The sequence below is a fragment of the Oratosquilla oratoria genome, chromosome 12 (assembly GCF_046742065.1).
Source record: "Oratosquilla oratoria isolate Oo_2021 chromosome 12, ASM4674206v1, whole genome shotgun sequence".
Lineage (NCBI taxonomy): Eukaryota > Metazoa > Arthropoda > Malacostraca > Stomatopoda > Squillidae > Oratosquilla > Oratosquilla oratoria.
In genome coordinates, this window is record NC_134788.1 from 66,380,978 (window position 1) to 66,393,912 (window position 12,935).

The 12,935-nt window shown below is 38.3% G+C and overlaps 1 protein-coding gene across 2 annotated transcripts in view; it reads right to left on the reverse strand.

The window, feature by feature from the left end:
* Positions 1 to 12,935, reverse strand: part of LOC143031961 (BTB/POZ domain-containing protein 6-like) — a 36,966-nt gene that overhangs the window by 10,238 nt on the left and 13,793 nt on the right. For both annotated transcript variants that reach the window (XM_076196361.1, XM_076196360.1), the window contains exons 2-3: positions 6,888 to 7,045; positions 6,542 to 6,775 (exon numbers count right to left, since the gene is read on the reverse strand). In XM_076196361.1, the coding sequence (XP_076052476.1) occupies positions 6,542 to 6,775; positions 6,888 to 7,025 (372 nt within the window). In that variant the 5' untranslated portion in view covers positions 7,026 to 7,045. The remainder of the gene's footprint in view (positions 1 to 6,541; positions 6,776 to 6,887; positions 7,046 to 12,935) is intronic.

Below are 12,935 nucleotides of genomic sequence, written 5' to 3' on the forward strand. Positions count from 1 at the left end.
TTCATGTCCTCTTGTTTCTCTTCTGTCCCATTTTAAGGGACTGTAGGGCGCGAAAACACGAAAAATTCTGGAAAATCAACGAATTTTAGGTAAACATTTCAAAAGATTCTCTATGATGGTGGTAACACTTTAGCCAAATATTACAGCTCAATTCCGTTTCTTTTCTTATATATAAAATAAAATAGATAAATTTTTGGCAACCTCTGGCAACCCCATTGCATGAAAAAACATTCTGTATATTGAAATAAAGTCAAAATTTTGATACCCAGTTCTGTTTTGTTTACTATAATTAATATATATGGAGATATCTGGCAACTTGCCCAACACTAATCGTCAATCACCACAAGGATCTCAGTATCTCTTCAAAGCTAAAGGAGAAAGGATGTCGCCCTGTCGCGTATCTGTTAGCCTACCAGTCATGCATGCGATCGTATTATCTTTTATTCTACCAACAGGTATTCAAAAGATTCTCTATGATGGCTGTAACACTTCGACCAAATATTACAGCTCAATTCCGTTTCTGTTCTTATATATAAAATGAAATAGATAAATTATTGGCGACATCTGGCAACCCCATTGCATGAAAAAACATTCTGTATATTGAAATTAAGTCAAATTTTCGATAGCCAGTTCAGTTTTGTTTAAAGTTTTAACGGAAACGTAAAAAAATAGACAATGTCACGAGTGAGTACGCAGCCGGAGGATTTTAAATGCCGGTGCGCTCCTTTAATCTTTAAATGCCTCTCCTGAAAAGTTTATGTTTTTATATTTTAAATAGCCATATCTCTGTTTCTTTTTGTCCGATTTCATTCATTCTTTCGAATTTGTAAAGAGAAAGAGTAATTCTTTAATTTGATCAGGAAAAAACAAAGGAAACTGTAACTTAATTTTTTTGTTTAATTTATCATAGCAGATTTTCACTGAAGTTTCTACTATTCAAAATAAAAAAATCATAAAAAAGAATAAAAGAGAGTAGGAAAAAATCTAACTCAATGGAGTTGTTTCCAAGACTCTAATCTTTCATTTCCTACATAGTAGGCTGATTACCTATGCCTGTGGATACTTCAATGATTACAGATACTATCATAAAAAAAAGAAAGAAAAAAATTAACTACACGTAATATATACATGTTACTAAAACAATTTAGTATGCAATAATACTCTTTCCGATAGAGTAAGTATACATAAGTTCACCAAAGAAATTGAACAACTTTTTATGACACGTTCACCTATAAGCACTTCCCACAGTCCCTTAACAAGTCGTCTCTATCGAGAATTTCCATCCCTTTCATAATTCTGTAAATGATCTATAAATCACTTTCTCTTCTCTGTTCCAGTGTAACAGATGTAATTTCTCCAATCTTTGTTCATATGTTAGATTTGACATTGTAGGTGCCAGTTTGTTGCTGATCTTTGGATTCTTTCTAATTTTCTTATGTTCTTCGTTGTGCTGGGTACCCACAATGTTGCGGCATATTCTATTTTAGGTTCTATCAGTGTAACCACTATATTTTTAACCATCTCCTCATCTATGTAGTTCAAGGCCACTTTCATTGATCTTAATAAGTTAAAAGTCTGTGTGTGTATGTGTGTATTTATTGTGTTTACCTAGTTGCATTTTACGGGACTGGAGCTATGCTCGTTTTAACCTGTTTTGGTATCTCTCCACGTCCAGTTTACTTTTGAATTCGTGTATAGTTCTGCCAATCACTGTTCAGTTTGTTCCAGACATCGATAACTCTGTGTGGGAAACTGTTCTTTTTCAGGTCTTTTCTGTAACTGTCTGTCTTTAATTTCTTTGCATGTCTTCTTGTTTCTCTCTTGTCCCATTTTAATAGGTCATCTCTATCAAGAACTTCCATTCCTTTCATAATTCTGAAAATAGTCAACATGTCGCCTCTTTCCCTTCTTTGCTCTAATGCTGTTAGTTGTAATTTCTCCAATCTTTGTATATCGCATTTGATAGTGTGGGTGCCATCTTTGTCGCCGCTCTTTGGATTCTTTCTGACTTCTTTGTGTTTTTCTTTGTGCTAGGTGCCCATACTGATATAGCATATTCCAGTTTTGGTCTTATCGATGTAACAATTAATTTCTTAACCATCTCCTCATCCATGTAGTCGAAGGCCACTTTCATTGATCTTATATACATACATACATATACCAAGGCTTTTTTTCCCCTTACCAGGGGGGTAGCCGAAAAGGACAAGGCACAAAAACATTCCCACCCATTTCATCCCCGAAAAACACTCCACACCCCTCCACCCTCCCTCCCATCTTAGCACCTCCTAGATGACGGGTCATCCCTGCACCCTGTCCACTGCCCTGGGTCAGAAGCAGTGTCGCAGGACACAGCACATCCACAGCAAGGCCGCTTCATTAAATCGGCGACCCCCCCTCTCCGTCCCCCCATATAAAGGAGAGGACGGGGAGAAATCCCTTCGGGCTGCGTCAAAAATTTTTGCTCACACACACTACCTCACCCCCATTCCCCCGTCCAATCCACCTCATGCATCACAACATTTTCCATATACAACCATTCTCCATTCACCCCTGTCTTCTGTCCTCTCCCGTCCTTCCTCAACCGATCTTAATAAATTTCAAGTCTCTCCAAATAGATTGTTTACATGTTTGTTGAGTGTCAAGTCACTTGAGATGATTACTCCTAGGTCCCTCTCTGAGTTTACTCTCTTTATTTCTTTGTTTCCAATCATATATTTTCCCGAAACTTTATTTCTGCCTTTTCCGAATTCCATTATGCTACATTTCTTGATGCTGAAATTCATCTTGTATTTCTGACTCCATTCCCATACTTTATGTAGATCATCTTGTAACGATCTGCAATCTTCTTTTGTTTTCACTCTCTTGAGCAGTTTAGCATCATTAGCGAATAAATTCACGTGACAATTCACTCCTTGATCCATATCCTTTATGTATATGGCAAACATTAAGGGAGCCAGAACAGAGCCTTGTGGGACGCCACTTTTTACTTCTTCCCATCTTTCTTCCATTTAAGAAGTCCTTCATTCATTCCAATAGTCTGCCTTGAATTCCTCCTATTTTTTTTTTTTCAATTTCACTTGTTCATTTTTATGTAGTACCTTGTCAAAAGCTTTCTGCAAATCCAGGAAGGCGCAGTCCGCCCAACCATCTCTTTCTTGTATTATTTCAATTAGTCTCAAGTAAAAGCATATTATGTTTGTGGTGCACGATCTCCCACTTCTAAAACCAAATTGTTTGGGGTTTATTATATTGTTTTTTCCAAATGTTTGATCCATCTGCTTCTGATGATCTTTTCACATATTTTAGCTATTGTGCTTGTGAGGAACACCAGTCTAAAGTTTGTAGGATCTTCCCTGTTTCCTCCTTGTGTACTGGTACTGTGTTTGCATCTTTCCAATCTTGTGGTACCTTTCCCTCTTTTAATGAGAAGTCTATTATCTTGTGTATTTTATCTGTCAGTTCATCCATGCACTCATTTAATATCCAATTTGCGATATCATCTGGTCCATGCGATTTTCTGACATCCAGGCTTTTTATTTGATCTCTTATTTCCCTCTATGTTATTATTATTCCCTTCATCATGGGTGAACTATCTAGTTGTTCATCCTCCCAGGGTTGAGTTTTCAATAGTAAAAACAGACCTGAAATGTCTCATCATAACATCTGCCATCTCTGTGTCGTCTATGTATTCTTTATCACCTTCACGTAGTTTTACTATATCATGCTTGTCCTTTATTTTGTCATTTATATATCTGTAAAAGAGTTTTGGTTGATCTTTACATTTGTTTATAATATCCCTTTCATATTTTTTTTTCTTTCCTGCATACTTTTACATATTCGTTTCTAAGTGTTTTATATGTTTGCCATTTGGATGTTTTTCTATCTTCCATTTTTTCCAGGCTTTATCTCTCCTAGCTTTAGCCTCACTACATCTTTTGTTAAACCAACATTTTATATACATCTCTTTATGCTTCTTTATTGGTACATATTTGTTAACTCCCTCTTTGTAATTCTCTTTAAATATATCTTTCCATTTGTCTTCCATATTTGTTTCCTCTTTTGTAAACCTATCCCAATTTGCATTTTGGGAAAATTGACTTGGCTTTTCAAAGTCCGATTTGTTGTACATAAATCTTCCTTCTCTATGTTTATCATTTCTGTCTATATTTTTCTGATCTTTTAATTCAAATTCTATTAGTATATGGTCACTTTTTCCAATAGGTGTTTTAAACTCCATTTTGTTTACAATTTCTGGTTCAGAAGTTAATATTAGTTCTAGTTTTGATGGTTCTTCATTATTTCTATATCTAGTATTTTCTCTAACCCATTATGTTAGAGTATAATCAATAGCCATATCCAGTAGTGTGAGTGTGTGTGTATTGTGTGTATTTACCTAGTTGTATTTTACGGTAAGGGGAGCTATACTCGTGGTGTCCCGTCTTCATATCTCATTTTATCTAAACTATTTTTAAATTCATGTATTGTTTTTGCACACACCACTTTCTCATCTAACTTGTTCCAACTGTCTATTACTCTGTGAGGAAAGCTGTTCTTTTTCAGATCTCTTCTATAGCTGTCTTTCTTTATTTTCTTTCCGTGTCCTCTTGTATTTCTATCATCCCATTTTATCAGATTCTCTCTATCAATAATTTCTATGCCTTTCATGATTCTGTAAATAGCTATCAAATCTCCTCTCTCTCTTCTTTGCTCTAGTGTCTGTAGTTCAAGTTTTGCTAGTCTCTCTTCATATGACAGTTTTGAGAGTGTTGGTGCCAATTTTGTAATTGCTCTTTGTATTCTTTCAAGTTTTTTTTATACATTTTTTGTGCTTGGTGACCATATCATTGCTGCATATTCCTATCTTGGCCTTAACAGAGTGATTAGAGTTTTCTTCACCATTTCTTCATCCAGGTATGTAAATGCCACTTTGATTGTTCTTATTAAGTTATAAGTTTCTCCAAAAATCTTGTTTATGTTTCTCAGGTAACATATTGTTCATAACAATGACTCCTAGGTCCCTCTCATTTTCTACTTTTTTTATTCCTTCTTCTCCCAATTTATATGATCCTGTTATTCTGTTTTTGCTTTTTCCAAATTCCATTATACTACACTTTTTAGTGTTGAACTCCATCTCCCACTTCCTATTCCATTCCTGTACTTTATTTAGATCACTCTGTAGTGACTCACAATCTTCTTCCGTGTTCACTTTTTTTTAACAGTTTTGCATCATCTGCAAAATTGTGTGTGTGTGTGTACATACAATTATATATGTATATACACATGTATATGCATATATATATTAAGGGCTTTTTTTTCTCTTCCAAGGGAGATAGCCAAAGTCAAAAGGCATAATTCCACTCCCATCCATTTCATCCCCACCCATTTTACTCCTATTCACCCCTCCCTCCCTCTTTTCTTCAACCCCTCTCCATTCCCTCATGCAGAAAAGGAGAAGATGGGGAGAGAGCCCTTTGGGCCTGTGTCAAAATATCATTCACATATAACCACTCCCTAACCCCCTCCAACCCCTTCCATGCACCACACTATCATCCATACACAGCCATTCTCCACTCACCCCTATCTTCTGCCTTCTCCTGTTCTGCTTCAACAGAAATTCCCCTCTTTCCCAATGCCCCTTTTACCCCACCCATCCATCTTACCCTTGGTTACCCCCTCATGTTCATTCCTTCTACCTCTACCTTCCACACCTCTTTTTCTAATCTTTCTTCACCGTTTCCATGTGTCCAAACCATCTCAATGCTTTTTCATCAACCCTATCTCCCAACTCACTTTCCACTCCTGTTCTTCTACTCACCTCCTTGTTTCTCACTCTATCCAGCCATGTAACCCCTATCATACTTCTCAGGCATTTCATCTCAAACACATTCAAACTCATCCTCTCTTATGTCCCATGTTTATGCCCCATAGAGTGTTGTCAACAAAATCACTCCTTCATGCAATCTTCTCATAGCATCCATTCCCAAACGTTTATTTCTCATTCCACTTCTTAATCACCCAAGGCATTTACATGTTTTTCTCAATATACAATCTACCTCCACCTCCATTCCTCCTTTTCCCAACACATTCACATCCATGTGTAATATATATATACATACATATATATATATATATACCTGTATATGATCATCAGTCTGGGCCAACAGTGTATTGGACATCATGTATGGGTCATGCGGTACAAACACATGTAGGTCACAAAAAGTGGCAAGATAATAGAAGGACAGCAAAGAATATTCTCGGAAACTGACTGAAAAATACAAATATATGAGCTTGAGATTACTAGGGGGGGGCTACTGTTTTTTTTTTTGGGGGGGGGGGGAAGGGGGAGGGGGGGGGGTTAATCCTCTCCATAGCCCCTCCGTGGCTACGGGCCTGGGTGGATGGGCTCCAGCCATATTCCACATACTATTTCACACAAACAGATGAATGCAGCAATTCAACAAAATGAAACTTGTTGTAGAGACCACTCAGATCATTCAAGGAAGAACAGACAGGATAACTAGGGCAAATGGATTCTCCATACCTGCAGACAAGTTTTCCTTGCAGATTCCATCAGGTACTTGTGGGCCATGGCGTACACCTCGAGAGCCTCCTCAACAGACTCCAGGTCCATCCGGTCCAGGTACGTGTAATCCAGAAGCTTCCGGAAGACCTCATGGGGATCCTCTGGAAGGTTGAGCTGCTTACCGGTAGCCATGGGTCCCATCAGCATGGCGCTGAACACGGGCGACTTCATGGACAGGATCAGCCTGTGGGCCTGAGGGAGTCGCGGATTACGTCCAAAGCCTTTCTCGGGGGCAACACATGTAAAAGCACCACCCACCTTGCTCAAGGAGTGCAAGATGTTCAAGGCGAGTATCCGAGCTTACCTTGATGCAAACCCCTTCTGAAAAGATGATGTCCAAGTCGCTGTACTCGCATGAGGCGTACAAGTACTCCAAGCATTCCATGTTGCCCCACAAGGTCATCTGCCATGCCTGTTCATCCAAGGTTCCCATCTCGACCATGTTAACTCTTCAGTTGCTGCCTGGAAATGTCAACTGGTTTAGATGTGCATTAACGAAGGTCAGTGGCAGTCTCCCTCCCTATCATCGACAATATACGAGATATTTCTAATTTATTGTCTCGTATCATTTGCATTTTTCTTATAGTGTGTACCTATCCACTGTACTCTATTACTAAGGTTAATCCTCATAATGTCTTATTAAAGACGAAACATTGAAATAAACAGCAGATTATGGAAACCTAATTTACCACCATCTTAAAGGAAAAAAAAAAAAAATTATTGGAAAAGCTGAGAATGCTATAAAGTTCAACAACTATAAGAATGCTATACAAGCATGCATGCACGCACGCACACACACACACACTGGCCTCACAAGCCAGAGAACCGGGGTTCGATTCCCCGGTCGGGCGGAGATAAGTTGGGTTTGTCTCCTTTCACGTGTAGCCCCTGTTCACATAGCAGCGAGTAGGTACGGGATGTTAGTCAAGGAGTTGTGAGCTTGCTGTCCCGGTGTGTGGTGTGTGAGTGGTCTCAGACCTACCCAGAGATCGGCTAATAAGGGGCTCTGAGCCCACTGCCGTAGGGTGGTGTCTGGCTGTCTCGACAGGGACTGCAGCAGATCCGAGGTGAATACACACACACACGTTGGTCAAGGTGACAGCGAAGTTCGGACTCCGGAGTTATCCAAGGATTTCAAGGATCACAATGACAAAGTACCTGTGTTGTATTTATAGGGAAGGGGAAAGCTCGTGGTATAGTGAGGTTATGAAAAAGGAGAAGGGGAGGGATTACTGAGGGAAATGGAAGGAAATGAGGAAGGGGAGGACTTGGTCCGGTAGTACAGGCATCTTGTAAACAAGCGAAGGACCGATGATGATTTTGGAGAAGGAATTAACAAAAATGTAAAGATTAGAAATATAGATAAGAGCAGCACAATGGAAGGTGAAGATAATAATTTCCAGGGATTTAATGAGAGGGGGGATACCAACCTCCCCTGATTAGAAAAACTAGAGGAAAATTTGAGAAAATGACCGAACATTGGGAGAGTAGGTTCGGTAAAATAACAAATATTGCGCAGAGAGTTGAAAAATTAGAAGAACTAGAGGTGAACAAAAACCTAAAGAATTAGAAGAATTAAAAAGACAGTTAAAAGAAGTAAAAGATGAGAATGAGGAATTAAAGAGGAAAAATAAAGAGGATAAAAGTCCATAGCACAAGAAGCACAGGGATGGAAAAAATCCAAGAGAACAGTAAAGTTGCATTTACTGACATAATAAAACAGCAAATGAAAGAACAAACTGAAGACTCAGTTATTAAAGTGATGAGACAGGAGAATATAGTAAGAGACTTAGCAGATAAAAAGAAGTGTATAATTATGTTAGGGATGGAAGAGAAGTATAATCTAAATAGAACCACAAGAATCAAAGAAGAAAAAGAAAAAGCAGTTTATTAGAATTAGTTCAGGAAGATGAACCTGAAATCATGAAACAAATTGAAGAGATGTATAGACTCAGAAAATATAGTACAGATAAGACCAAACCAATTAAGATTAAATTCAGCTCACAAACGACAGCAGAGAATATCTTAGCAAAAACAGGGACACTAGCAAACAGTGGACAATATAAAAAGGTATGGATAAAAAGAGAAATAAAAAAGAAGAATAGAGGAAAACAAAGAGACAAGAAGCTAAAGAAAAAAAACGAGAACAGAACAGAGTCAGAGAAAGATAAATTCTATTGGAGAGTAGTGAACATGAAAGTGAGGAAATGGGACATACTAGAGAAAAACAAAAGGGAAACAGAGAATACAATGGAAGTAGCAGAAGATTAAGAGTGTCTTACACAAATATAGATGGATTAATAACAGGAATGAATGAACTGAATGATTATCTGAAGGAAAAAGAACTGGACATAATGGGAATTGTAGAGACAACATTAAAAGGTCCACTACCACCCAACAGTGTAGGACATGATGCATGTAACTATTGGATTAGAAACAGAGAGACAAAACAAGGGGGTGGAGTTATGTTCCTGACTAAGAAGGATATAAACGTGAGGTGTATCACATATGGAAAGAATACAGTAGAGATGATTATGATCGAAGTGGAAGACAGAGATAAGAGGAGCAGAAAGTTTGTGATAAATCATGTGCCGCCAAAACAGCCTCGTGAGAAGAGAGTGAACATAAAAGTATGTTAGAAGACACAAGGATAACATTAAATAAAATAATGGAGGAAGCATAGTTATTATGGGTGACTTTAATTGCAAAGAAGTCTGCTGGGAAGAGATGACAGTAAAGGGTGGAGATGACTCATGTGGAAATGTTCTACTCGAGACGATTATTGACCATACAATGACACAATGGATACAAGAGAACACTAGGTATAGAAATGAAGAAGAAATCGAGACTAGACTTAATAATCACAACTGAACCTAAAATAGTGGAAAAGATTGTATATAAGACATCAATAATTAAAAGTGACCACATATTGATTGAACTGGAACTAAATGAGGAAAAATACCTGAAAAGAAATGAACAATATAGAAAAGGAAGATTGATGTATGAAAAAACAAATTTTGATAAAACAAGAGAATTCTTTCAAAAAGAAAACTGGGAAAGAATATACATTCATACATATACCAAGGCTTTTTCCCCCTTACAAGGGAGGTAGCCAAAAAGGAAAAGGCATAAAAAAAACTCCAACCCATTTCACCCCTGAATACACTCCATACCCCTCCACCCTCCCTCCCATCTGAGCACCTCCTGGATGACGGGTCATCCCTGCACCTTGTCCACTGCCCTGGGTCAGAAGCAGTGTCGCAAGACACAGCACATCCACAGCAAGGCCGCTTTATTAAATCAGCGACCCCCCCCTCTCCGTCCTCCTCATGCATAAAAGGAGAAGACGGGGAGAAATCCCTTCAGGCTGCGTCAAATTTGCTCACACATACTACCTCACCCCCCCGCCCATTCCACCTCATGCATCACAACATCATCCATATACAATCATTCTCCATTCACCCCTGTCTTCTGTCCTCTCCTGTTCTTCCTCAACAGACATTCCCCTCTTCCCCAAAGCCCCCTTCACCCCATCCATCCATCACATCCTAGGACGTCCCCTCATGTTCACTCCCTCCACATCTGCCTTCCATACCTCTTTTACTAGTCTTTCTTCACTCATATTCTTTCCATGTGTCCAAACTATCCTAATACTCTTTCATCAACCCTATCTCCCAACTCCCTTTCCACCTCCGTTTTTCTCCTCACTTCATTTCTCACTCTATCTAGCCTAGTAACCCCTATCATACTTCTCAGACACATCATCTCAAACACATTCAAACTCCTTCTCTCTTCCTCTCTTATGTTCCATGTTTCTGCCCCATACAAAGAAGAAACAGCAGTGGAAGAGAAATGGAATATTTTGACAAAAATTTATTAAAATAAAAAAAATAAAAAAAAGGAGTGGAAAAGTATGTCCCAAAACAAAAACAAGAAAAAGAATATGTAAAGTGCTGGTACAACAAAAGTTGTAGGGAGTTAAAAGACAAAAGAGATAAAGCTTGGACCAAATTGAAGAAAGACAAAAGACCTGGAAAATAAAAAATATATACTTGTTATAGAAATTAATATTTACAAACGTGCAGAGAAGAAAAGAGAAAATATGAAAAAGATGTCATAGAAAAATGTAAAGATTGACCAAAACTATTTTACATATTTGTAAACAACAAATTGAAAAACAAACAAGAATTAGAGAAATTAAGACAAGGAGTTGAATACACAAAGAAAATAGAAATGGCAGAAATTATGAACAAGCATTTTAAATCAGTGTTTACAAGGGAGAACATACAACCTGAAGAGATTGAATGGAAAGAGAAAGTCCCCCCTATGAAAGAAATAGAAGTAACAAAGAATAAAATAATGAAACACTTGAGTAATCTTGATGTCAGAAAATCACATGGACCAGATGAAGTAGCAAACTGGAATGAAAGAATGCAGGAATGAACTGGCAGACAAAATACATAGCATAATAAACAGTTCCTGGAAAAAGGAAAAGTTCCAAATGATTGGAAAAAAGCAAATATAGTACCTATATATATAGGGGGAAATAAAGACCCTACCAACTATAGACCAGTCTCTCTAACAAGTACAATAGCAAAAATTTGTGAAAGAACTGTCAAAAGTAGATGGGTAAAGTATTTAGAAAAAAAAAGTGCTAAATCCAAGGCAATTTGGATTCAGACAAGGACGATCATGTGTCACTAATTTAATATGTTTCTATTCAAGGCTAATACATATAATACAAGAGATGGATGGGCTGATTGTGCATTTCTAGACCTAGAAAAAGCTTTTGACAAAGTACCACATAAGAAGTTGCTTAAGAAATTAGAAACTGAAGGAGGAATACAGGGCAAACTGCTTAAATGGATGGGAGACTTTTTGCAAGAAAGAAAATGAGAGTAGTGATAAGAGACAAACACTCAAATTGGGATGAAGTAATAAGTGGTGTTCCACATGGAACAGTTCTGGCCCCAATAATGTTTGCTATATATATTAATGATATGGATGAAGAAATTGAAAGTTATATGAGCTTCTTTGCAGATGATGCAAAGCTGTTAAAAAAAGTGAACACTGAAGAAGATTGTGAGTCACTACAGAGTGATCTCAATAAAGTATGGGAATGGAGTAGGAAGTGGGAGATGGAGTTCAATACTAAGAAGTGTAGTATAATGGAATTTGGAAAAAGCAAAAAGAGAATAATAGGATCATATAAATTGGGAGAAGAAGGAATAAAAAAAGTAGAAAATGAGAAGGACCTGGGAGTCATTATTATGAATAATATGTCACCTGAGAAACATATAAACAAGATTTTTGGAGAAACTTATAATTCAATAAGAACAATACCCTGTCTGGGGTATTGGCTGCTTGTTACTGTGGCAAAGTAGCATGCAGTCGATACTTTCGGGTCTATATGGGGTGCCCCTACGGATAGAGGAAAACTCTGTTCATAGAGATATGATGACACTTTTATACTACCACTGTCCCTCCGTTATGCTGTCCCCCAACCCCTTGTTGCTATACTGTACCATTTCTCTGAGTATTTCTTTTTCTGTGGTGGGGGAATTCCCTGTGGTGGGGGAAAAGAATACTGCCACCAAGTGTTCCCATTTGGATTGTAAGAAGCGAGAAGAAAGGGACGGGGATTGGGACTAGGCATCCTTCTCCTTGTAGCCCCACAGGGCATATTCCTAAAAGTAAAGGCAAAGGCATAAGAGGGGCTGGAAGTTCTCGGATCAGCACCCTAAGGTTTCGGTCTTTTAATGTGCGTGGGTGTGGTACAGATAAGAGTAAAAGGGAAGAGATAGGTAGTATGTTTGTGAGAAGAAAGATGGATGTGTTGGCTTTGAGTGAAACTAAGCTGAAAGGGAAGGGCGATTGTAAGTTTGGGAGTGTAAGTGGGAGGTTATCAGGAGTGAAGAGAGGGCGAGGGAGGGAAGGGGTGGCTATACTAGTAAGTGAAGAGATAGGTAAACGTGTAGTGGAGTGGAAGGAGGTTTCCTTAAGGATATTGTGGATGAAGGTGAAACTGGGAAAGGAGATGTGGGTTTTTGTAAGTGCATATGGGCCTGGCAGTGAGAAGAGTGTAGAAGAAAGGGAGGCCTTTTGGATAGATTTAAATGAGTGCATACAGGGTTTAGGGAGAAGTGTAAATGTAATAGTACTGGGAGACTTTAATGCTAGGGTAGGAAAGGAGCCAATTGATGGAGTGGTTGGGAAATGTGGAGTTCCAGGAAAAAATTGTAGTGGAGAATTGATGGTGGAAATGTGTCTAGAAAGAGAGTTGATGGTAGCAAATACAGTGTTTCGGAAGAAAGTCAAGCATAAGTACACATGGGAGAGGGTGGTGGAGGGA